This window comes from Siniperca chuatsi, linkage group LG10 (assembly GCF_020085105.1).
Source record: "Siniperca chuatsi isolate FFG_IHB_CAS linkage group LG10, ASM2008510v1, whole genome shotgun sequence".
Taxonomy (NCBI): domain Eukaryota; kingdom Metazoa; phylum Chordata; class Actinopteri; order Centrarchiformes; family Sinipercidae; genus Siniperca; species Siniperca chuatsi.
Genome location: NC_058051.1, coordinates 2226510 through 2248403, shown reverse-complemented (window position 1 = coordinate 2248403; position 21894 = coordinate 2226510). Strand labels below are relative to the sequence as shown.

At 41.8% G+C, this 21894-nt stretch overlaps 2 protein-coding genes across 5 annotated transcripts; both read left to right on the top strand.

The window, feature by feature from the left end:
* Nucleotides 1-2726: 2726 nt before the first annotated feature.
* Nucleotides 2727-17188, top strand: tbc1d22b (TBC1 domain family, member 22B). 2 transcript variants are annotated; one of them, XM_044211129.1, is made up of 14 exons: nucleotides 2727-3216; nucleotides 6785-6841; nucleotides 7221-7410; nucleotides 7512-7680; nucleotides 9537-9704; nucleotides 9881-9951; nucleotides 10285-10413; nucleotides 10576-10641; nucleotides 11735-11849; nucleotides 12636-12742; nucleotides 12821-12896; nucleotides 13204-13331; nucleotides 13573-13668; nucleotides 14739-17188. In XM_044211129.1, the coding sequence occupies exons 1-14, from the start codon at nucleotides 3161-3163 to the stop codon at nucleotides 14865-14867; spliced, it is 1557 nt and encodes a 518-aa protein (XP_044067064.1). In that variant the 5' UTR covers nucleotides 2727-3160; the 3' UTR covers nucleotides 14868-17188. The 2 variants fall into 2 exon arrangements, with proteins under 2 accessions (XP_044067064.1, XP_044067065.1); XM_044211130.1 differs by lacking the exon at nucleotides 6785-6841 and having other exon boundaries at nucleotides 2739-3216.
* Nucleotides 14816-21557, top strand: si:ch211-148l7.4 (uncharacterized protein LOC563603 homolog). 3 transcript variants are annotated; one of them, XM_044211128.1, is made up of 2 exons: nucleotides 14816-14946; nucleotides 18242-21557. In XM_044211128.1, exon 2 carries the CDS (start codon nucleotides 18268-18270, stop codon nucleotides 19834-19836), a length of 1569 nt encoding a protein of 522 aa, XP_044067063.1. In that variant the 5' UTR covers nucleotides 14816-14946; nucleotides 18242-18267; the 3' UTR covers nucleotides 19837-21557. The 3 variants fall into 3 exon arrangements, with proteins under 3 accessions (XP_044067063.1, XP_044067062.1, XP_044067061.1); XM_044211127.1 differs by lacking the exon at nucleotides 14816-14946 and adding an exon at nucleotides 17323-17483; XM_044211126.1 differs by lacking the exon at nucleotides 14816-14946 and adding an exon at nucleotides 17324-17487.
* The last annotated feature ends 337 nt before the right edge of the window (nucleotides 21558-21894 follow it).

The window sequence follows — 21894 nt, the reverse complement described above, 5'->3', positions numbered from 1 at the left end:
CGGCTATCGATGACCCGTTGACCTTGAGATGAAGAATATACATCACCATGAGCCTGAAGAGGAAACTCAAAAAAATCAGGCTTTCTTTTACTGTCTGCCGTTGTTTCTTGACAAATTAAATTACATTCGACTAAAAGTTGTGTCATTATACACATAATCCCTTAGGGTGGTAAAAAATCTATTATTCATTGAATCAATACAATGTTCTCATGTGACTAATGTAGTTGAACAAAGTTTCAATGCACAAAGTGTAAAAATGTACATGACTAATAAATAATTATCGGCAACCCTTTACTTTAAGTCCCCCTATTTAGCATTTATGAGAAGCATATAAACATTGAATAAATGGTTTATAACACACTATAATGTAATTGTAAGTAACTGTTGACAAATAGTTTCCATTTATAAACACTTAAAATGCCTGCTTACAACTATATAGTGTGTTAAAATGATTTATATATAATTTATTAAATATTTATATAGCACTTTAAAATCCTAAATAGGGGGACTCAAGGTAATGTGTTACCAAATTATCTTGAGTAAAGTTTTTACGTAAGTGACATGAAGAAAAAAAACCTTACCTCTTCTGACAAAAGCTGAAAAAACTCCCGCTTAAAAGTTAGAATCTGACTTGAAAAACTTCTCAAAAAGTTCTGGGCAGCTTTTCTCCAGACACTTTAAGCTGTAAAGTTCTCCCAAACGTTCTCTAAACTTTGCAACTAGCTGCAGAGCTGAACACAGTGACAGGACAACAAAAGAAAAAAGTTCCTCTTTTTTAAAGAATGCTGTCGATGTGGTTTTGTTGCCACTTAAGCATTCAGGAAGAGAAAAAGTCACAATGCTATCCTTTCAGGGTTGAAAGGGAGAGCAAAACAAGGGGGTCACACAAACCACAATATAGCTGGGGGCTTAAACTCCACAGAGCATGTGCCATGAAAAAGCACATCATACATTTATTTTTGAAAAAACAATTATCTTGTCCTATAGTGTACTCTGCAGGAACAGACACAGAATTGAAATGATCGTTTTAGGGTTTGAAGTTAAAAATCACATGTGCATTTTCAGCAGCGACTTAGAGAAGACATGTGTAACTTCTAAAGAAATTAAATAAGCCATGGTGGTCTGGCAGAAAAAAGTTCAAAGTAAATGTAAAGTGTCGTTTAGCCAACTGTTGTGCCCCAGGCAACTCCGGTAGTCCCACACACAGTTCCCCATTGTCCTGCCTTGTGACTCTATTAGTGTCTCTCCTCTCGGCCTGCTCCTTTCACACCACTGTTTTCCTCAGCGAGCTGACCACACCAAAAGCAACGCAGTGGCAAAAAGTCACAAGACCCGCTTGAGGCAAGGCTCAAAATCTCTCAAATTAAAGTTGTCACAAATGGATAATCCCGGAAAATGCGTGAATGGAGCTATTCTCCACTCGAAATGACACAAGATCCACAACACACATTTGTTCCCAGCCTGTAAAAATAATACAGTAGCACAACAAGTAACCCAAATATAAACTCTCACCTGGATTTTGTCAGTTGAAGTTCGTTGGACGCTGGAGGAGGTGAAGACAGGTGGGGCGCTGCAGTGATTTCCCTAAACAAACAGACACAGGAGAGCACCTGCAATTCAAATACAGGCCCGCATGTCAAATTAAACTCAGTCGTGTCTCCAAAAGCTCCATTTGCCTGCATTTGAATAGGGCAAAATGCTCTGTGTAAGTCACCGGGGTCACTGAATCAAATAAACAACGATTAAAATAATTTGACTTAATTCATCAACAAATGTCGAGTCAGTTGACTTCATTTCACTGACTAGGCATCATTCGGTCAAAACATGGCCTTCTGTGCAGTCAGCTTTCCGATGTTGATATGTAACAAGCAGCGTAAATAGAGCACTCACTTTTAAAACATTTACAGTAAACAGGAGGTGGTTCAGCTGGTTTCAGTTCGACCAAGGCTCTCTCTCACTGTAGCAGAAAATGCCTGCCCTCATGTGGACAGAGGATCTAGATGCAGCATCTGGGGAAAAAGAGAAGTATTACTCAGCATCAAATAAGATGCGAGGGTCACAACGCAGAGGAAGTATTTTGATTTGTGTGTCGGTTTGTTGTTTGTACGGCTTGTAATAGCTATAGAACAGCTACTAAAGAGCTTAAAGAACATGGTCACTGGGTGACAGCCTGGTGTACATCTGTACATTCTTCAGTTAATGCAATGCACGATTGTGATTCTTCCCTCCACCTCTATAGGGAAGTGTTTTTTTTTCTTTTCTCTTTCACTTGCACCCTCCAGTAAGGTCAGAGGTCAGCCAGACGAGAGCACAGGTTAGGTGTGTGTATGACATGTCAGATTCTGTGAGGATGTGGTCTACTGTATACACTACAGTTCTGCTATCAAATGTGTGGCCCTATATAAATACTATGTAGGCACAAGTTTTGGTAATATAGCTATCAAAATGCAGCTAACAATTATTTTCATTAACGATTAAGTTGTTGATTATTTGCTCAATTAATCGTTTGTATATCAAATGTTAGAAAGGAGGGGAAATGTCCAAACTTTCCAGAGCACGAGCAGAAACCTTTAAAAAAAAAAAAAAGAAAGAAAGAAATCTGTTGATTGACTAATTAGTCGACTAATCGTTTCAGCTCTGAATGATGAAAACGTTGCAATGGAGCTAAAATGCCTGAACAGGTCAGGTCACAGAATGTCATGGGTCACAGAATTTGGTGCAACACCTGTCTCTCGGATGGTTGACGGCTGCTAACGCCGGAGTTTGAACCCGTGTCCTCCTGTGGTAGGAAGCCCTCTCCAACAACGGCAAACTTTCCCCCACCAGCAGCAAGTTTCCTCTTTGTTATGCGTTTATCAGCGAGCATCTCTGACCTTCTCATCCTATTGGCCGCTTTCACTGCACCTGTTCGACCCACCCGCCAATCACACGCTTCGCTCGGTGTGCTCCAAGATGGCGGCTTCCAGTGCGCCTTATCAGACATCATCGCATTTGGTAGCTGAATAATACCGTCTCCGTGTCGTTTAAACCGATGAGGAGGCAGACCAGAAGAAGCCGAGCGGGGCTGAGTCGTCGCCAGTGAAACGCGGAAACAGTTTCCCCCATGGTTTGTTCGTGCGAGGAGCCGGTCTCGGTCTGAAGGGGGCTGTGTGATCCGAGTATGGCCACCGAGAACAGGATCAATTTTTGGAGGAGAAACGCTAAGGTTCCCGGAAGGTGGGTTTTTAAATTACTGTCTTTTTCTAAACGAAGCTGGACTGCATTCCTTCAGTCGTGCTGTTAAATATTATTGAAAATATCAGTACAGAAGCATGTTAGTAATACACTATTGTTGCCTAAATCAACTCATAATGAGGAGTGTGTATAAAGAAATACTAACGTTAGCTTAAAACTCAGCTCTGTAGCTCACTTTAACGTTTACAATGTCACTGTAAGTACCTCAAGAATAGGCTTTAATTGGCCATATTGTAGTTGTGGGTTTTAATTCATTCACTTTTACGACTTTTCAACCCATTTCCCACCGTCTTGTTTGATGTTGTGTATCTTTATAGTAGCCTCCAGCTGAGAGAGACGGACCTCCATCTCTTTTCGTCTCTGCGGTTTTTAGCGCTCAGGGTGGAGGAGGTGTCAGCTGTCACAGTCACAGTGCACCGCCCGCCATATGTTTGCTCAGTGTGTGCTGCTGAGAGGTGGCTCATCGTAGGCTTGCTATTGAGAGAGAGATGACAGTGATGAAGACTGCGCTGCCCTGATGAGGGTCACTGCAGGAATCTCAGATGTGTTGTTTTGTAATCTCTTAGTGGGTGTTGTTGGATGAAGTTAAATTAAATACATCCGCCTTTTTGTGGCAGTTCTATTGATGGCCAAGAGGACCAACAGCACACACATAGTTTGTCTTTGGTTTGCAGGGGGAACGCAAATTGGAGACTATATGATTGGTTATGGAAAAAATAGTATTATGTTCCTGAAGTGGGAGGAATCATGTGGAGCATCACTTTTAGTTTAGGCAAGAGCACTCGGCTAGTCCTAGCCCCAGTTTGCTCTGTGTGTACCCGATCAGTACAGTCACAGTGTCAGGAAGCATTCGTTTCTCTGAATAATAAATCCATAAGGCCATTTAAGACGACTGTTCTGAAGGTATTTCCAAAATCCTCCGAGACTCTTCTAAACATCTGGATGAAAAAAATATTCCATCCTCCACCCAAAAGACATTTTTAACCCGCTTCTCAGGTGGCGACTCTATTTCCTAACCCAGGTAGCCAGAGTTGACATGTGTCTTTGTTTTTTGTACAACACAAGAAAAATATGCATGTGTTGTTTTGTATGAAAATCTAAAATAATACAAGGTAACATCAGTACAGGCAAAAATAATTCATAACTTTTTTTAAATTTTTTATTTTGGTTCACGTTAATTTATAAATTTAGCACATGTCAACGTGTCTAATTTCCGGCTGCCGTCTTTGTTTGGATTAGACCACAGAGTCACAACTTGCCAAACGGGTTAAAAATCTCTGTTGTTGTGCGGCAAACAGAATATTTCTTTGATCCAGATGGTTAGAAGAGTCTTTAAGATTAAGCAAGTGTTGTTAAACTATCCCCTTGGTTTTTCAAACATTGCCAGGTAATTATTTTTCAGACAAACAGATGCCTTCGACCGTGACTTGAATGTAATAGTAATATACAGTATGAGAGGCACAAACTGGGGCTAGGCTAGTCCCAACATGTAGAGCTTGCTCAATGAGCATCATGGTAATGGGTTATAATGGGCACCTGAGGACCTGCAGGTATTCTCATACTCTCTTCTCTTTATGACTACGGAGAGTCTGAGTGGGTGTCCTGCCCTGGCTCCACTGCCTGGCAGAGAGGAGGGGGGGGGTCCAGTGTGTTTGGGAAATCTGAGAAGAGAGGATCTCTAAGGAGAGGGCGTTGCTGTCTTTGTCGCACACGCTGATCTTTCTCAAACTGGTGGGTGGAAGGCTGGAAACACAAACACAAACATATGTTTGAACAGGAAAGCGAGCAGCTAGTCTTGCTGCCTGTCCTTGAGCCGCTCCTGATAAAACAAGTCTGAGGCTGATAAACAAGAGACTGGCACTGTCAGATAATCAGCAGGCCCAGTTCTCAGCCACCAGGCTTACTGTCAGTTTATTCATGCAAATGACATGAATTAGGCTGACGTCTTTCAGCCTCGGGCGTGAGAAGCCACGGTTTGACAAATTCCACATACTGGTAGTGATATTTGTTGCTTTGCGATATTCACAAAAAAGCCTCTCAGCTGTTTTGAATGAAGTAGCTTAGTGAAATTTCTGCCAAACTGAACCGACAACATTTTGGTTAAACAGTGATATCAGATTTAGCATTAGACCACCGCTGTGGTGTGGAAAAAACGAATAATCATTAGAGAATCCCTTTGTTCCCAATCTGTAAACAGAATCCTTATCAAAAAGAGCACTCTTCAACGAAAGACCTCAGGCAACGTTCAGTCTCCCAACAACTTTTTACCAAAAGATGCCCTCTAGTGACTCTAGTCTGAAACGTCAATTTATGGTTTATAGGCAAATTATTTGTTTACAAGACTGTAACTAATATCTGATTTGTGCTGTTAACACAGACTCAGATATGCATACTTTCCCCAATTCCCACGCTGTGTAACCACAATTATAACTGCAGTTTGACTGTTGAGCATGCATGGCTAAATCCAGTAAATCTTTTTATTTATTTTTTGTTTTTATTTTAGAAAAGCCTAAAAGTTTGAATGGGGTGGAGGAGGCTGCTGCCCATGGCTTTCTTTGCATTGTTGGCAATTGTGGGTCTGGCCCAAATCACATCCTACGACTCTCGACTGTGTCTGCTTTGGGTCACCGCAGAGTTGGAAAGAAGCTCAGCATTAAGATTCTCGCATCCGCTGAACATAATGCCCACCACAGGGTGGGGAAGAACACAGGGGCTGTGCAAGCTGTCCCCTAGTTCTGCTCACTACACACTAAACACAGCACAATCTAAATAAGACAGGGTTAGGGGTTATTTAAAAGGAGGGAGGAACTGAGCTGTCATCTGTCATAGGGAGCCAGAATGTGAGGCTGTATTTGCTGGCTCTGTGCTTCACAAAATACTTCCCTCTGGGGTTCAAGCTTTGCAAAATCATTCAAAACATTGGCACTTCATTGAGGCAGATCCCAAATGAAAGCACATTTTCAGGGATCTTTAAACAGTGCACGAATCCCAGGGATCTTCTGTTAAAAGCTGATCTGTCCTCGAAGATATGTCGAAGTGTCCTTGAGCAAGACACTGAACCACAAATTGCTCCCGAGGGCGGTGCCTTCGGCGTGTGAATGGTTAGTTACTTCTTTGAACTGATGAGCAGATAGCACCTGCCATCAGTGTATGAATGTGGGTAAATGTGATATTTTGTGTGAAGCGCTTCGGAAAGACTCGAAAGGCGCTATACAAATACAGTCCATTTACATTCAATATACAGTTGGTTTTTTTTGGGTGGGGGTTGAATTTGAGCCAAAGGGTGCTTTCTCTTCTGTGATCCCTCATTGTTCGTTGTGTAATAAGTGAACTGATTTGAATTTAGCAACGTACTGCAACTAGGAAACAAGGGAAAATATGTGTAGAAAGAGCAACACATACAGGACAGGACGTGTGTCTGTCTGTATCCTCTGACTAATAATTGATGAGTGGATTTGCTGACTGTTAGCACTAGCTAGGTCAAAGACTGGGAAGCTGCATGTGTTTTTCTGCTCAGAGGTGACAGCATTTCACATGTCATCTTCTACAGTGTGCAACCAGTTTATGGAGCACAGCATCCACCTCTAGACCCACGATTGCGACGGACGTAAGTGCTAAACCCAACTGGACTGCATGGTGTCATGTTACCCACATGAATACATTTTATTTGCATCACTCCCATTTTCAACCTTGTTTTGCAGCACATTGTTCCATGCTTTGAGTACTTGAACATGTGTGGATTGCATGCACCAGTACTGTACAAGTGTGACCCAATGTTGACATTTACATTGTCAACAAGAGACTTTCAGTATTTTATTGCCCTTTTTTGTTGGACTTGCAGTTTTGTTTTGTTTTCTTCCTTATGGCGATATCATCTCCTAAAGTTCAGTGTATATAAACTACCAGTGCTGCCATGAGTGAGAGCATAAACTTCTTCATTTTCTCTTTCTCTTGTCTGTTTGATCTCTCGATCCGTCCCTCTGCAGGTATCCCAAAGACACAAAGCCCAAGTTCAACAATCTCAAGTCTAAAAAGGCCTCTAGCTTCCACGAGTTCGCCCGCAGCACCAACGATGCTTGGGACATCGATGATGAGGAGGACGAGGATTTCCTCAGGACCCCCGCCCCGACTTCATCCCTGCCATCAGGCCTGCACTCTACGTCCACGCAGAACCAGGTATCTACGTGACATCATTTTTATTTTTATCACTGAGCAGTTAGGGGCATTGAGTTGGTCTGAAATGAAAGGAGATATTCTGATATGTTTCCACTCAACAGCAGCAGAATCAGGCCGGTGACACAGAAACTGGGGTGTCACACAGACTGGCACCTCCCAGGACAGAAGCTCAAAACCTCCATAATGTGCAGGTGGAGGACACAGAGTGCGAGCGTGTCAATGGCAAGGTTGTCAAGTCTAGTAGTGACGCCCACCTCAACACGTCCTCAGGTATGTGGGTAATATGCTGCAGCTGTTCATTTGGCATTAAGAACTACTGAGCAGCTTATCGGGTGATTCATAGTGAAGCTAATTACAGACCTTGTCGGGGGGGGGGGGGCTAACACTGCAGGCAAGGCTGGTGGGATTACATCAGGCCTTTAGCATGTGGACATTTTGCAGTCCTGAAAATGTGTTTTCAGTAATACAGACGAATGACTGGTCAAACTACCAGTGAGTTTATTAGCATGAACACAGTAGTAATGCGCACTAATAGTGGATCTCATCACAATTAAGGAATGTAAGTTGTCCTTGTGAAAAAAAGAGTAATTGAAGCTTAACCTTGCACATGAATCAGAAATGAATCATTCTGTATGCCCAGCATCTTTGCTGGTGGTCAACAGTACAAGACTGTGTTTGGACTGGGCATTTCCCATCTGCACCTGTATGAAACAATGTGATCGTGAGGTAGGATGTTCCTAAAAAACATCACAATGATCTCCCGATATGGGATATAGTACTGGTGCATGAGCTGCAAGCATGCAGCCGATAATTGGAAGAACATTTGAATGTTTTATAATGCTGAAATATAAATGTAAGCAGGTTTCGATAGTCCTCAATTACGTTGGCCCAAGCCCTTATGTGTTGCCTCAGATCCTCAGGCAGGGTTTGTGGCTGTTCATCAGTCCAGCTGACTTGCTGTGAGTAGTCAGGGTTTTCACTGGTCATCTGGACCTCTCAGAAGTCACCTGGCTTCTGAATATTCAGGCTGTTCACAAGTCACCCACTGAGCCTGTGCCATCAAGGCCATCAGGCTTCGAAATTACTTCTATTAAAAAATGTGTAGATACCATGTTATGTACTGTTCTATTGTTATAGGGCGTTGTCCTATTTCAGAAGCCAAGAGGAACAACATAATAAATTAAACGCTGTACAAAAAGAATGCATACACGCTTAAAAAAGAACAACATTTTAAAGAATATTAAAAATGTAGGGGGTGGTCTATCTTCATTAAAAGAAAACAATAATTAAATGGATCTATGATAAATGGATATTTTAAAATGGGTTCAGTAGTTAAGGAAATGCACCCAAACATCCAAAACACTTTTCTGAGTTAAATAAGCATTGCTGTTCTATTTGAATTGTAAAAAGGGTTTTGTGTAACCATGTTTAAAATATGATGATTTCCAGTCTGAAAGCATCATTCTTTTGGCTGTAACCATTCCCCAAATGAATGCTTGTTGGTGGCAATAGGAAAAACTCCTTGTCGTCTCAGAATAACCAAAGATTGCTAAGAATGAATCCGGTTGGATCTCTTGTGTACCATCAGAATAAGTTTAGGACAAGGTCAAACCAAAATAAACGACTGTGACCCATCAGCTAATTTATACCCGTCACATAATGATGATACTGATGAATAGAATTTACTCAGTTTAGTTTTGGAAAAGTGGAGTCTATGGATAACTTTAAGCTGCATTCATTGGTATATACAGTTTACAATGCACCTCTGTGGATAGTACCTTATTCCAAATCTCGTCTGGTACCTCGACATTTGAATGGGAAGCCCAAGTATCTCTAAGATAACAAGTAACTGTAGAAGTAAAGGTGGCAACAAAACAGGAAATTAAAAGTCTAGATTGAGGGGATGAATGAAAAAAATCATACAGTACACATAATACACACCTTTTTGGCTTAACTTTGTAACGAGGGGTGTTAAGTTTGACGTTATGTCTCAATTTCTGGGGTTTTGAAGGTTTTACTGTTGTTTAATATTGTGTTTCCTTCTTGTTCTCGTAAAACACTTTGTAAAGTCTACGCAAAGTTTTTATGGCTATATTATTAGATTTTCTAATTGTGGCCCTCTCCAGTTCGCTCCACGCTGCAGAAGCAGCAGTCTCTCCCAGTTCGTCCCATTATCCCACTGGTGGCTCGCATCTCAGACCAGAACTCGTCAGGGGCGCCACCCATGACGGTGCGGGAGAAGAGCCGACTGGACAAATTCAAGCAGCTGCTGGCTAGTCCCAACACTGACCTGGGTAGGAGAGCAACACAGCCACACACTTTCATAGTGTAGATATGGAGGACTTAATGGTTCCAGGCTAACGCTACGCTCTGGGTTACAGCCAGCTGAATATGCCGTCTGTCTCTGCGTGTTGATCTCTGCTGTGAGTGTTGATAATGTGTGTTTATATCTTGCTCTGTGCCGTTACAGAGGAACTCCGGAAGCACAGCTGGTCGGGTATGCCAAGAGAAGTCCGGCCAATCACATGGAGACTTCTCTCTGTAAGTCTCATGACCTTCAGTTTTGTAACATCACATGTTCTGCTGTGAATTTTGGCTTGTTGCACAGCATTTGGTCTCAAATCCTGTTACAAAGTCCAAGCTACATTTTTTAGTTTCTGTGTTGCCAGTGGCATGCCTTTTTTTTTTTTAAGAAAATGCTCACATAATATCAAAAGCCTTATCCTTACAGGCAACCTTATCTCCTCTCTTTTCTCTCCTCTGAAATGGCTGGCCTGTTCTGTTCCTCTGAAATTGTTCGCGTAATCAAAAAAAGCTTCTCCTCACTGGCACTTTGTCTTCTGTATTTTCTCTCCTCTCCTCGCTCTCTGACAGGGCTACCTGCCGGCCAACAAGGAGCGCAGAGAGCTGGTGCTGAAAAGGAAGCGAGAAGAATACTTTGGCTTCATAGAGCAGTATTACCACTCCAGAACAGACGAGCACTATAAAGACACATACAGACAGGTAATACCACAGTTCAAGTTAACAAACGGAGATAAGCCTTTATCCTGCTACTACTCATCAGCCAAAAAATTCAGTAAACACCACGTTATTATATTAAAGGAAACATGCACAAACCTGCTTATCCTGAGTAATATATATCTCAATAATCTTTTTTCCTGTTAGATCCACATCGACATTCCAAGAACCAATCCACTGATTCCCTTGTTTCAGCAGCCCGTAGTACAAGAGGTAAGGTACTTCTTAATCCTATATGGGTTCTGTGTTATTTGTGACTGAGAGATTTATCACCGGAAAGGGAATTTGCTCATGGTGTGGAAGGTGGAAAACCCAGCGTCAAGTGAGCAAGTTGAAAACCAGCTTTCTGATACCTGTTATCTAGGATCACCGACGTTAAGCTCAGTGAAGCCTGGTAACCTAGAGAGAGCCAGACAAAGTTGAGCTTGTACCATGATACAGGCCCCAGGACTCATTTAAAAAAATCACAACTAGGCCTTAACTCGTGTCAAATAGAGACAAATAAGTTTAGAAACACCCCTGGTTGGTATCAACCACCTTAAATACACTTAGATGTTAACTACCTTAGAGAACTCATGACCCTGTAAATGATATTGTGTTGTAACTGTGGCCGACTATGTGCCAGCCATTGAGGAAGAACCTGATCACTACATCAGATCGCTGCACTATAGAGGAACTTTGCTGTAAAAAGGAACTTTACTGAGCATGGCTTGTTCCTCAAATGTGGTGATTTTATGTGGGTTTCCAAAACACCAAAGATTTGTGTCCAGATTTACCAGAAACCTGTGATCGGGTTTAATTAGAGCTGGACAACAGCTCTTTATTAATATCCAGAATTATGACTTATGATCAGTTTTATTTATGTATTTGCATATTACAGTTATTCATATTAATGACAGGACTGATTGATTTCCACCATATTGGCCAATATGCCAAGCCTTAATGATAATACTTATGTTATTACACTCTAGCTAATGCATGCAGCACACGTTGTTACAGTATTTTACAGTTGCTTTGGCTCAATTTTCACAACAGAGTTTCAGTATGAACGATGTACTCAGAATCTCACTTGTATAAAAACCACTCTTTCAATTTAGGTAATACATCACACACTTTGTCAGACCATCACAACATTGCATATGTTTATCGCAAAACTTTAATTGAAAATGATGAGTGTGCCTGTTCTTCACTGCATCTGTTATAACACACCAAACTTTAGATATTTACATCACCTGTAAGTTTAAAGGAGCACTGCACTGATTTTACTAATAATCAACCATTTTGTTGTTGTCTTTCTTTCCTTTAGGTGTTTGAGCGTATTCTCTTTATCTGGGCCATCCGTCACCCAGCCAGCGGTTACGTCCAGGGAATCAATGATCTGGTCACACCCTTCTTTGTCGTCTTCCTGTCTGAGTTTGTCAGTAAGTTACTATTGGGAAAATTTGTTATATTCACACTGGACCATCATGTCAGCCTTTGTTTCTGGTTTGCACTATTTGGCTTTTTTTGCCTGGTGATGGTCTCTTTTGTGTACCTGTATTTTACAATGTTACTAGAGCTGTCCCTGAATCAGGATTTTCAGAGTCGGCCCTTCACTAAACTCCTAAATCAGCCTACATTACTCCCACGTTTCACCTGAAAGACTCATGTTTAATGCCTTTGTTCGTCATCTGTGATGTAAGAGCATCAGATTTCCACACAGTCAGAGAAAGTAATCGTGTGCATCCTGGTCATAGTTCCAGTTATAAAATCCTAGTGCACCACCGAGCGTCTCTCTCTGACAGTGCTGTCAGCCAAACGCTCAGTCACACTGGACGGCAGTAGAGGAGGTTGTACCAGCGTCTGGTTCAAAAGTAGTTTAGCCAACTTCACTGAGAGTCAGCACCTGAGAGCGTCAGAGCAGCCAGCAGACACAAGTCGCGCTGCCCTCCGTTTCCGTTACCTCTCTCTATTTTGAGCTTAGGTCATTTTGAGACTCAGTTTGTAAAGTTTACAGCCTGCCATGCTGTCGCTCCTGCATGTATACAATGACTCAAAAAATAAAAGAAAATGCAGTGATTTTACTGACAAGGGGGTCAGCCCTTGTTGTTACCACATCCAAGGTCATAGACATTTCTTCAACCAACCTCAGTAGAGAGCAGCATTCAGAAATGTATCCGTATCAGTCAGGCCATTTCTGTTTCATTCAGTGTTATTTGTTGTTCCAGCGGAGGATGTGGAGAACTTTGAGGTGGCAGCGCTGCCTCTGGACACCCAGAGAAACATCGAAGCTGACAGCTTCTGGTGCATGAGCAAGCTGCTGGACGGAATACAGGTCTGGTTACACACATACAGCTCAATAAACACTTAAAACTGTTAATGTGCTAGTTTACTGAAAATGGTATCCTTTCAGGACAACTACACCTTTGCTCAGCCTGGAATCCAGAACAAAGTGAAAGCTTTAGAGGAGCTGGTCAGCAGGATAGATGGTAAGTGGACTCCTGTCAGTCGTCATCCGTAAGGAGTTTCATGTGTCACATTAGTTTTTAGGTTGCCTGTTCTTTGCATTGACATGCACCCTGCTCATTCCTCTTTATTTTGGGCTTGTTTACGATTAGCTCATACGTGTGTGTGTGTGTGTGTGTGTGTGTGTGTGTGTGTGTGTGTGTGTGTGTGTGTGTGTGTGTGTGTGTGTGTGTGTGTGTGTGTGTGTGTGTGTGTGTGTGTGTGTGTGTGTGTGTGTGTGTGTGTGTGTGTGTGTGTGTGTGTGTGTGTGTGTGTGTGTGTGTGTGTGTCAGGACATTCACAATCATTTCAAGAAGTATGAGGTGGAGTACCTGCAGTTTGCTTTCCGGTGGATGAACAATCTGCTGATGAGGGAGCTGCCGCTTCGTTGCACAATCCGTCTCTGGGACACCTACCAGGTAGAGCAGAGTGTACACCATCATCAAACCTTCACGATAGAAAGTAACCCAGTACGACAGCAGAACGAACTACTATAGAATTCACACTGTTGCAAATGTGGTCAGTTATACAGTTTAAGTTGACTGGGTTCAAGAGTTGGGACAGACCTTCTTGTCCCTGTTGATTGTCTTTGCTTGTAACTTTTGGATAACGGTCAAAGCTGTGTTGTAACTGGCTGCAGTATTGTTCTGTTTTCCACAGGCTGAAGCAGAGGGTTTCTCCCACTTCCACCTGTACGTCTGTGCTGCTTTCCTCATTGAGTGGCGCAGAGAAATCCTCTCCATGGTTGACTTTCAGGTACTAATGTCTTTGTAGTCATCCGCACTTATCTGAGAAAGTAGCCACTAAATATTGAGTGCAGTACCAACAGATAGCGGGTTTATGGAAGCAAAAAAAGGATGTGATCATTTTAATATTAAAGACAACTGAATACATAAATAGTAGCATTGAAAGATTTTACTTTAAATAAAATGTCTGTCTGGTTTAATGACTGACAGAATGTAACCTGATAGAACACATGTCTGATCATTTCCAGTCAGGCTTGATTGCTAATCTTTGGTAGACTACATCTTCCATTTTGAATTTTTAGCCACACGAGCAGCTCCAGGAATGACGGCCTCAGTCGGTCCACTACTTTCAACAACCATGGGATGGACTGCCTTGAAATTTGGCAAACATATTCATGTCCCCCACAGTTGAATTGTAATTACTTTGGTGATCCCTTAACCTTTTAATCTAGCGCCATCTTCAGGTCAACAGGTCCTTTGGTTTATGACAAAATACCTAATGACATTCCCATCAGCCTCAGCTGTACTTTGTGTTTAGTGCTAATTAGTAATCGTTAGCATGCTAACACAGTAAACTAAGATGGTGAACATTATGCTACTAAACATCAGCATGTTAGCATGCTGCAGTTAGCATTTGTCTTATGTGATAGTAAATTGAATATTGGGTTTTGGACTGTTGGTTGAACAAAACAAGATGATTTGAAGATCTCTTCACATTTTATAGACTAAATGATTAATCAGTTAATCCAGACAATAATTGGCCGATTAACTGAAAATTAAAATAATCGTTAGTTGCAGCCCTAAATGCAGATATATGGTTATCGAAGTCCAATATTTCAGTAGTTAAATTTCAACATTAAGTATTCAGTAGTGACTACAGCCATTCTTTGCTTCCATGCAGGTTGTAGTATAAAAGTTTGCGTGCGTGCGTGCACACCTGATTCCACTGCCTCAGACATACGTTTTACATACTAACCCACACACCGTATATATTTGTGGAATGCTATACATACTGTATTATTAACCTCTGCCTTCCAAAACAGTGTCGGTGTCTCAAAGTAAATTCCCGTTGCTCTTCAGGGCCTTCTTATGCTACTGCAGAACCTTCCTACAATCCACTGGGGTAACGAGGAAGTGGGTCTCCTCCTGGCTGAAGCTTATAGACTGAAGTACATGTTCGCAGACGCACCCAGCCACTACAAGAGATAGGCCCGAGGCTACATCACAGCAAACACTGGATGGACCCACTGTATCTGACATACTCCAGACATCAAGTGTTGTCTTTGAGGTAACCTGGAAGAGACTGACGTATTCAAGTGCAGCTCCAGGACACCTGTTATCTCAGAGCCACAAAACTTATGCTATCTTGGTTTACTTATCCTGTTTTTGGTCATGCAACATTGATTGTCTCTCAAGTGAAATGTACACACTCAGAAGAACATGCTGTAATATAACGGGATGATGAATGTTTGTGAGATCATCCTTTTAGTGAAAGACAGATTCTATTTTTTTGCAGATTTTGTTTTAGTTGTTGTTTTAAAAAGGGAAAAATATTAGGTGTAAACCAGGCAAATACAATATGTCATTTTCTGTTTTAAAACTTATTTAGTCTGACACTGTAAAGCTGTTACAACTAAGATGGACTTTGGGTTCCCCCTCCCCCTTTCAGATATGAGAGCTCATTTGTGAGTAGACTTCTGTTTTGGTTTATGGTTGCCAAATCTGCACTGCACAATCAACTAATAAAAGTCCTTCGTTTGGACTTCAATCAGGCAGTTTAATTGGTTGGCAGTACTGATATTTTGGGTTGTATTTAGTATAAGACCTAAGAGTAGCAAATAGTAGGTTGTGTTTTGGGTTACAAGTGGAGGAACTAATTTGGTATCAGTTTGCCTTCCTGGTCATTATGAATCAGCTGATCAAGAGGAAGTTTTGAATCACTGTGAGGCTCTTGGGTATAGCTCGTGTAACAGTGGTAAAATTTTAATTTTAGTGCCTCTGAATGGACGAGGAAAAATGGAGAACTTAACTGGTTAATGTAGCTTTGAAATTCCCGTTCATATGTCAGCCGAAATGGGTCTAATTTAATTTTGGAACAGACTGAGATGAATCTAAAAAATGTTTTATATTTTAGACAGTTGGAATACAGTTTTAGTCAGATTGTGGCACATATTACCACTCTTACAACTGGCACAAAATGACATCAGTAACAACTGGTCTGTTTTGGCCTAAGAGTGTTGATTTAACCAAACTCGATTCTTTATGCAGAACAATGAGAGCAGTGGTCTTATAAATAATTTTATGATATCTACGAAGTATCTAATGAGGTACCTGCGGTCACTGTAAAAACTGTATATGCATAACAATTAGTTAAAAATGTTCACTTTCCTCAGTTTAGAATCATTTTAAATAATTGTTTATGGGGTTGAAGATATTTTTTAAATGCCTCTGTCAATGCTTGTCGGTACTGAAGGACATTTGGTCACACCATCCTACTTGAGACAGTCCTGTGGACACAGTGCAGCTCAGAATATATGACGATGCCTTTTGTTATGAGCATTTGTAATTTTCTCCTGTCTTTTTAAAGGGTAACATGGATAAATTCTTCATCATTAATGCTTGTGTTTTATATTTGTTTATGGTTCAGGTCAGTGACATGATCCAAGAAACTGTTTATTTGTGACTGCATTTTATTTGGAAGGGGGGTGTGTATGTGTGTTACTACTCATCTACCTTCATTACCAGTGATAATTATAACACAGTGTATGTTTGAAAGAAATGACAATCATTAGCCTTTTGGTTACTTTGATTTCCCTAACATTAGATGTGTTTTTAAGGTTTTTGCTTTGGTCGTTTGCTTCACGTGTAAAAACTTAACCATCCTGAAGCAAATGCGTTGTTAGGCTGTAGCAAAATAGATTACAACTAACTGAATGGAGAAACATCTTTCATGGGTAGAATGAATCTTAATTCATATTCAGGAAGTATTCAGTCCTTCTGAAATGTGGCAGTTCAACCATAGCTTGAACTCTAAGTTACTTTATGGCATTATATTCAGTGAAGTGCTTCTAAAGATACTATGGTACTTAAATTGAGTCCATGAAAAAGATCATTTTTGTGTGTGTCGTATGCCTATTTATGGTTCATTCATTGTCAGTTAAGCCACCTATAATCTTGTGTTACCCATCTGAAACATTTTGAATGTTTTGTGAGTGTTACAGTATACCTTTAGCCTTAAAGTAGGTTTTCTTCATTCAGGTGCGCCAACTGATTGTGTCACTACCATGCTGGTGTTGTTCACTCCATGCTGTTTTTATCTAAAGGTCATGTGTCCTCAACATATGGTGTTGATAACTAAAGGCTGACAAAATGAAAACTTGTATGCCAAATCTTTATTGGGCCAATACAATCTGTTTTAGAGTGCTTCTGTAGTCAGTGCTGGCTTCAGCCTAAAATGAAGAATTATTAAATTATTACAGTACCTGCTGTATATAAACTTTTTGTTTATATTAAACGATTGTTATTCTTCATTTTGGCATTTGTTTGTGTGTGCAGATCAGATATCATCACTGTGTTCATATATAAAAAGGTAGTTTCAGGCCTGCCCAAACAAATTAACTAGCCGCTTTGAAAAGGGGGAAGTGACGTACGAAGCCGGAAGTGCAGCGTACAGCGCAGAGAAGTAACCCCCCACAAAAACTTGGGTTTCACTCCTGCAGCCATGCCAGTGTGCTTTCTGTTAACGAAAGCAGATGTTAACGCGACACACCGTCTGGCTTTAACCAGTTGGCGACATCCCCGCCGCGCCGCGTTTGTCTTGAGTGTGTAGGTAAGCTGCTCTTGTGGACGGAAAGTGTGGATTCATAGCATGTTAGCGCAGCTAGCGACGAGCTAACGTTAGCAAAGACGAAGCTACGCTGTGGTCGCGCAGTAACGTTAGCAACCTCGCTGCTATGGTAGCGTCGACTTCTCACTAAATGAATATCAATTATTATTTAACAATGCTTTTGTGTTGCTGTAAAGTCAAACCTAGCTACCAGTTATCGATAATGTTAGCAAGAAAGAGGAACAAGCTAACAAGAAGGCACGCTTCCCCTTTTCCCTGTCAAAACATGACCAGCTGCACTTCTAGGTGCTTGGTTCCGTCAGCTTAGGTATCTGTTTGTCTAGGGCTGCACGATATGGTCACAAAAATCATATATTTTACAGATATTACGATTGCGATATGTTTCGCGATTAGTGGGAATGATCATTTTTGTATCACGATTTTCATTTTCACTGAAAAAAAACTATTCAAATCATGACGACGTGACATTTGTTGGGGTCTGTAACGTGTTTTCTTACATCTGGGGAACAAGATTTGTAGGCATCTCTGCAGCGCCACAGTACTTCATTATAATGCTACACATTTTACCTTCATCAAAACATTGCAGCTTCTGCGATACTGCACTTGGCCATATTTCGATTAATTGTGCAGCCCTGTGTTTAACAAAACATTGCTGAATGTCTTAGCCTTTTGTTTTAGCGCTTGTAGTTGTGTGATGTCCAAGCTAATGACTCAAGCTTCTTCTGTCTCCACTAAGGCTGGACGTAAGCTTGGCGAAAGAGGATGGATGGAGTCAGCTGGAGCACCACGAGGGCCCAGGAGTCGTTCAGCCGCTCGCAGACGGCAGCAGACACTCTGTCCAGGCTCGCCAACTTCATTGCACGTGCTGAGACAAAACAGCACCCACGAAACCAGAGGCAGCAACCATCCCACCTGTCCACGTATGTTTGTCAAGAATGTGGTAAGGGCTTCCCTTATGCGACAGATCTGCTGCACCACCAGGAACTAAAACACACGTTACCCAAGCCTCACCGCTGTCCCTCTTGTGGTCAGGAGTTCTCCCTGAAGTCGTCCTTACAGCTACATAAGTGCGATCGCGATTCCTCCCCGTGTGAGCTTTGTCATGCAGAGTCACGGCTTGGTTCTCCGTGCCCTGCATGCACTACTCGCACGTCGGATCCTGGCAAGTCGCCTCACCTCCTGGACAGTAGCCCCTACGCATGTGCCCCGTGCGGTAGAGGCTTCAGCCAGAAGCAGGCTCTGCTGCACCATCAGCAGGCTGGTTGTAGTGAACCACCATCCCCATCAGATATAGTCGATGCCAGTAGCCTTCCAGATGATTCTCTGCCCGTTTCTGAGGGAGACTCGACCCGCTCTGATTCTTCAGACACCCCGGGGCCCAGCAGCAGAGCTGTCAATGTGTGCCAATACTGTTCGAGAACCTTCCGCACAGAGGCTGGACTGCAACGCCATGAACAGACCAACCACGCAGAGGAGCGGGTGATGGCTCCACAGGGACAAAAGAGCAAAGGACAAGGTACTAGTGGAGACACGAGGAAAGGAGGGAATACCAAGGCGAATGGAGATCCAATTAAAAGGCCAAAATCCAAAAAGACGCATCTGAACTGTCGCTCTTGCGACATGGTTTTCAGGAGCACCTCTAAGCTGTACCTGCACAGAAAGGAGAAGCACAGCAGAGAGAAAAATGTTAGGAGAGAACCAAGGCCGGTGATCAGCAAGCGCAGGAGAGGAGGCGCGTATCCGTGTCAGGTCTGCGGAAAAGTCTTTATCCATCATTTGTCACTTAAGGCACATTACAAACAGCACGCAGGCTCAAGCTTCACCGCGGTCAAAAACAAAAGCCAGTCTGTAGGATGCACCACCAAAGACTCCAACTTATCGGAAAATAGACCAAATAAAGTAAAGACCGGCCTAGGAGATGACAAGACTGTTAGGGCTGGTCCAGGGAGACCCAGGAAAGTGGCCAGATTAGATAACAAGCTTACTGATCCAGGGAGATGCAGAGAAGTGCCTGAAGTGGAGGAGGTGGACGACAGAGAGTTCCCGTGCCCCTCCTGTGCAGAGGTTTTCTCTCTGCAGTCGCAGCTAAAGAAGCACGTGGAGCTCCACCAGTCCTCCGTGAGGACGAGACAGTGCAGTGTGTGCACTAACGAGATGGACACCTGTAAATGGCCGGGCTCAAAGAGGCAGAGGCTGTACCACTGTGTGCCCTGCCAGCAGGGTTTCTCAGCACTGGACTCTTTCCTAGAACACTGTCAGGAGCACCTGCGAGTCAGGGTGGAGGAGGACAGCATCACGGAGGGCTACACGCATCAGGCCAGCAAAGCCTGAGGTTCAGTTTGAATGTCGTCATCGAATGCCTTTTTGCCTTGAAGGGTTGGAGAGCAGAGAGTAATGAAATCTCTATGAAATTCCTGTTGATTAACCAGTTCATTGATTGAGCATTCAGAATCTTGTTTTTATACCTACGCTGTTGGTCTAACGTTATCCATAGCTACTTATGGAGGGTTAAAGAGAATGGATTGTTAAAGGACCATACCAGAGTTTTTGCATGTTTTATTTAGCCCTTTTACTATAAAGTAGCGTACCATAGCTCTTTTCAGATTTTCAAATGTTTTCTACATTTTATGCGGCCACTTGTTTCTGTTTCAGTACAGTATGTAAATCAGTTTGTGTGAGATCCGTCACAGTGACCCTTTAGTTGGTTAACCTTTTCAGGTTATCACCGCCTGTTTGTACATTTGAAAACTGAACATTTTAGCGTGTTCATGTGCTTATGGGACGCTCCTCCATCCCAGATTTGAGTCACTTACAGAGCAGCATTGCATTAACAAGCTATGCTGTTGTGAAAAGATGAGAAGCAAATGTGGGCATTGCAAAAAGCATCGTGTGTATGTTGTTTGCTCTAAGATATTGAAGTATTTTACAAGCACTTGTGCACTCCGACCGATAATTAACACTTTTCAAATTGATCGTCAGTTTTAGCTTTATTACAACATGAAGATAACGCAACTTTGACTTAACATAAATCTGTTGATTTTCACACTTTAATTAAATACATTTAAACCTGTGGCAGCCTGAAAAGTTGAAAAATAAAATATGCAGAAACGCCAGTATGCTTCCTTAATATAGTTTGGCATATCCACCCTGTTTTACTAGCACTGACTATTTTGTACAGATCAGGACCTTGTTTTCCCAAAACATCCGAAAGCTAAGATGATCTTAGCCCAAAGACTTACAATAGGACCGAGATCATCTTGGCCTCATTTCCCAAAAAGCACCTCAAGGCTATCTGCACGGTACCTTCGAGCCGGAGCGCTGCCAGAGGCGTCTTGTTTGCTAGAGTCTATTTTTACACCAGACATTTGGAGAGCTTTAGCTAAGTAAGGTCAGATACGTCTTATGCTGCATTTTAGTTATTTTTCTTACAATTTTGGCAATAATTAGTCAGATTGGTGTGTCACTTGCTGGACTGTCACTGTTGTGTGTTTGACCTGGGTATTTGCATTTGCATTGAATTTGTAGCACCGCTTCAAACACTCGATGGAAATTGAATGCTTTGGTCAAGACCGCAAAGTCCCGCGGTATGAATGAAGTCAAAAAGTGTGAAATGTTAACATGTTTTGAGCACCTTATGTGCTGTTTGGAGGTTCCAACATGTGGTAGTTGTTATTGCCATAATCCACAGAATGAACAATTTTTTTTTTTAAATGGCTGTCGTGGATAGTTATACCCAACACAATGCCTTTCATTATGGCCTGTCTTTTTAGCTGGCATGTACTCGGGTGATATTACATAGCTATGCAAACAGAAAGACTGATGGCAGCCCTTCAGTATGTCTGTGATGCTCGATAAGTGCGCTTTGGTGAATGAACAAGGATCAACATGGTTTCTTTTGTTTTGTTTTGTTTCAGCTATTGTTTTCAAAGTGCTGTACTGTGAAAATGTAGAAAATTATTTAATAGGTTTTGAAGCTTCCACTTTTTCAAGGTCTTTTGTAAATTAGTTTATGGCTCTTTATAGATAAAATTATTAAAACCTAATTAAATCTTCTCATGAGATGTTTTGTCTGTTCTTTATGCTGATTTTTGTGAATACATTCAAGTTTTTCATGCCGGTAAACTTAGTGTTAGTTAGTGAAAGTGATTTCTCTGCAACCATCTGCACAGTTTACTAAACTGTTAACATTTGTTTGCTTGCTACAATTGCTAATATGTTTAAAACTCCACATATTCTACAGCAGCATGACAATGATGATAGTGGTAATAACAACATCAAACCTTTTAGTAAAGATATTTCCCTCCATGTTGAAAAAATAAATAAATGTCACGCTGTTTTTGGGTGCAGAGAAGTTGATATAAAGTATAATGAAACAAAATGTAGTCCCGC

What these genes read in the sequence shown, in the direction of transcription:
- tbc1d22b (XM_044211129.1), top strand. Translation starts at nt 3,161, where the DNA reads ATGGCCACCGAGAACAGGATCAATTTTTGGAGGAGAAACGCTAAGGTT. An exon ending in AGCTGCTGGACGGAATACAG is followed by an intron (nt 12,743 to 12,820) that starts GTCTGGTTACAC and finishes GTATCCTTTCAG; the next exon opens with GACAACTACACCTTTGCTCA. An exon ending in TCTCCATGGTTGACTTTCAG is followed by an intron (nt 13,669 to 14,738) that starts GTACTAATGTCT and finishes GTTGCTCTTCAG; the next exon opens with GGCCTTCTTATGCTACTGCA.
- si:ch211-148l7.4 (XM_044211128.1), top strand. Translation starts at nt 18,268, where the DNA reads ATGGATGGAGTCAGCTGGAGCACCACGAGGGCCCAGGAGTCGTTCAGC.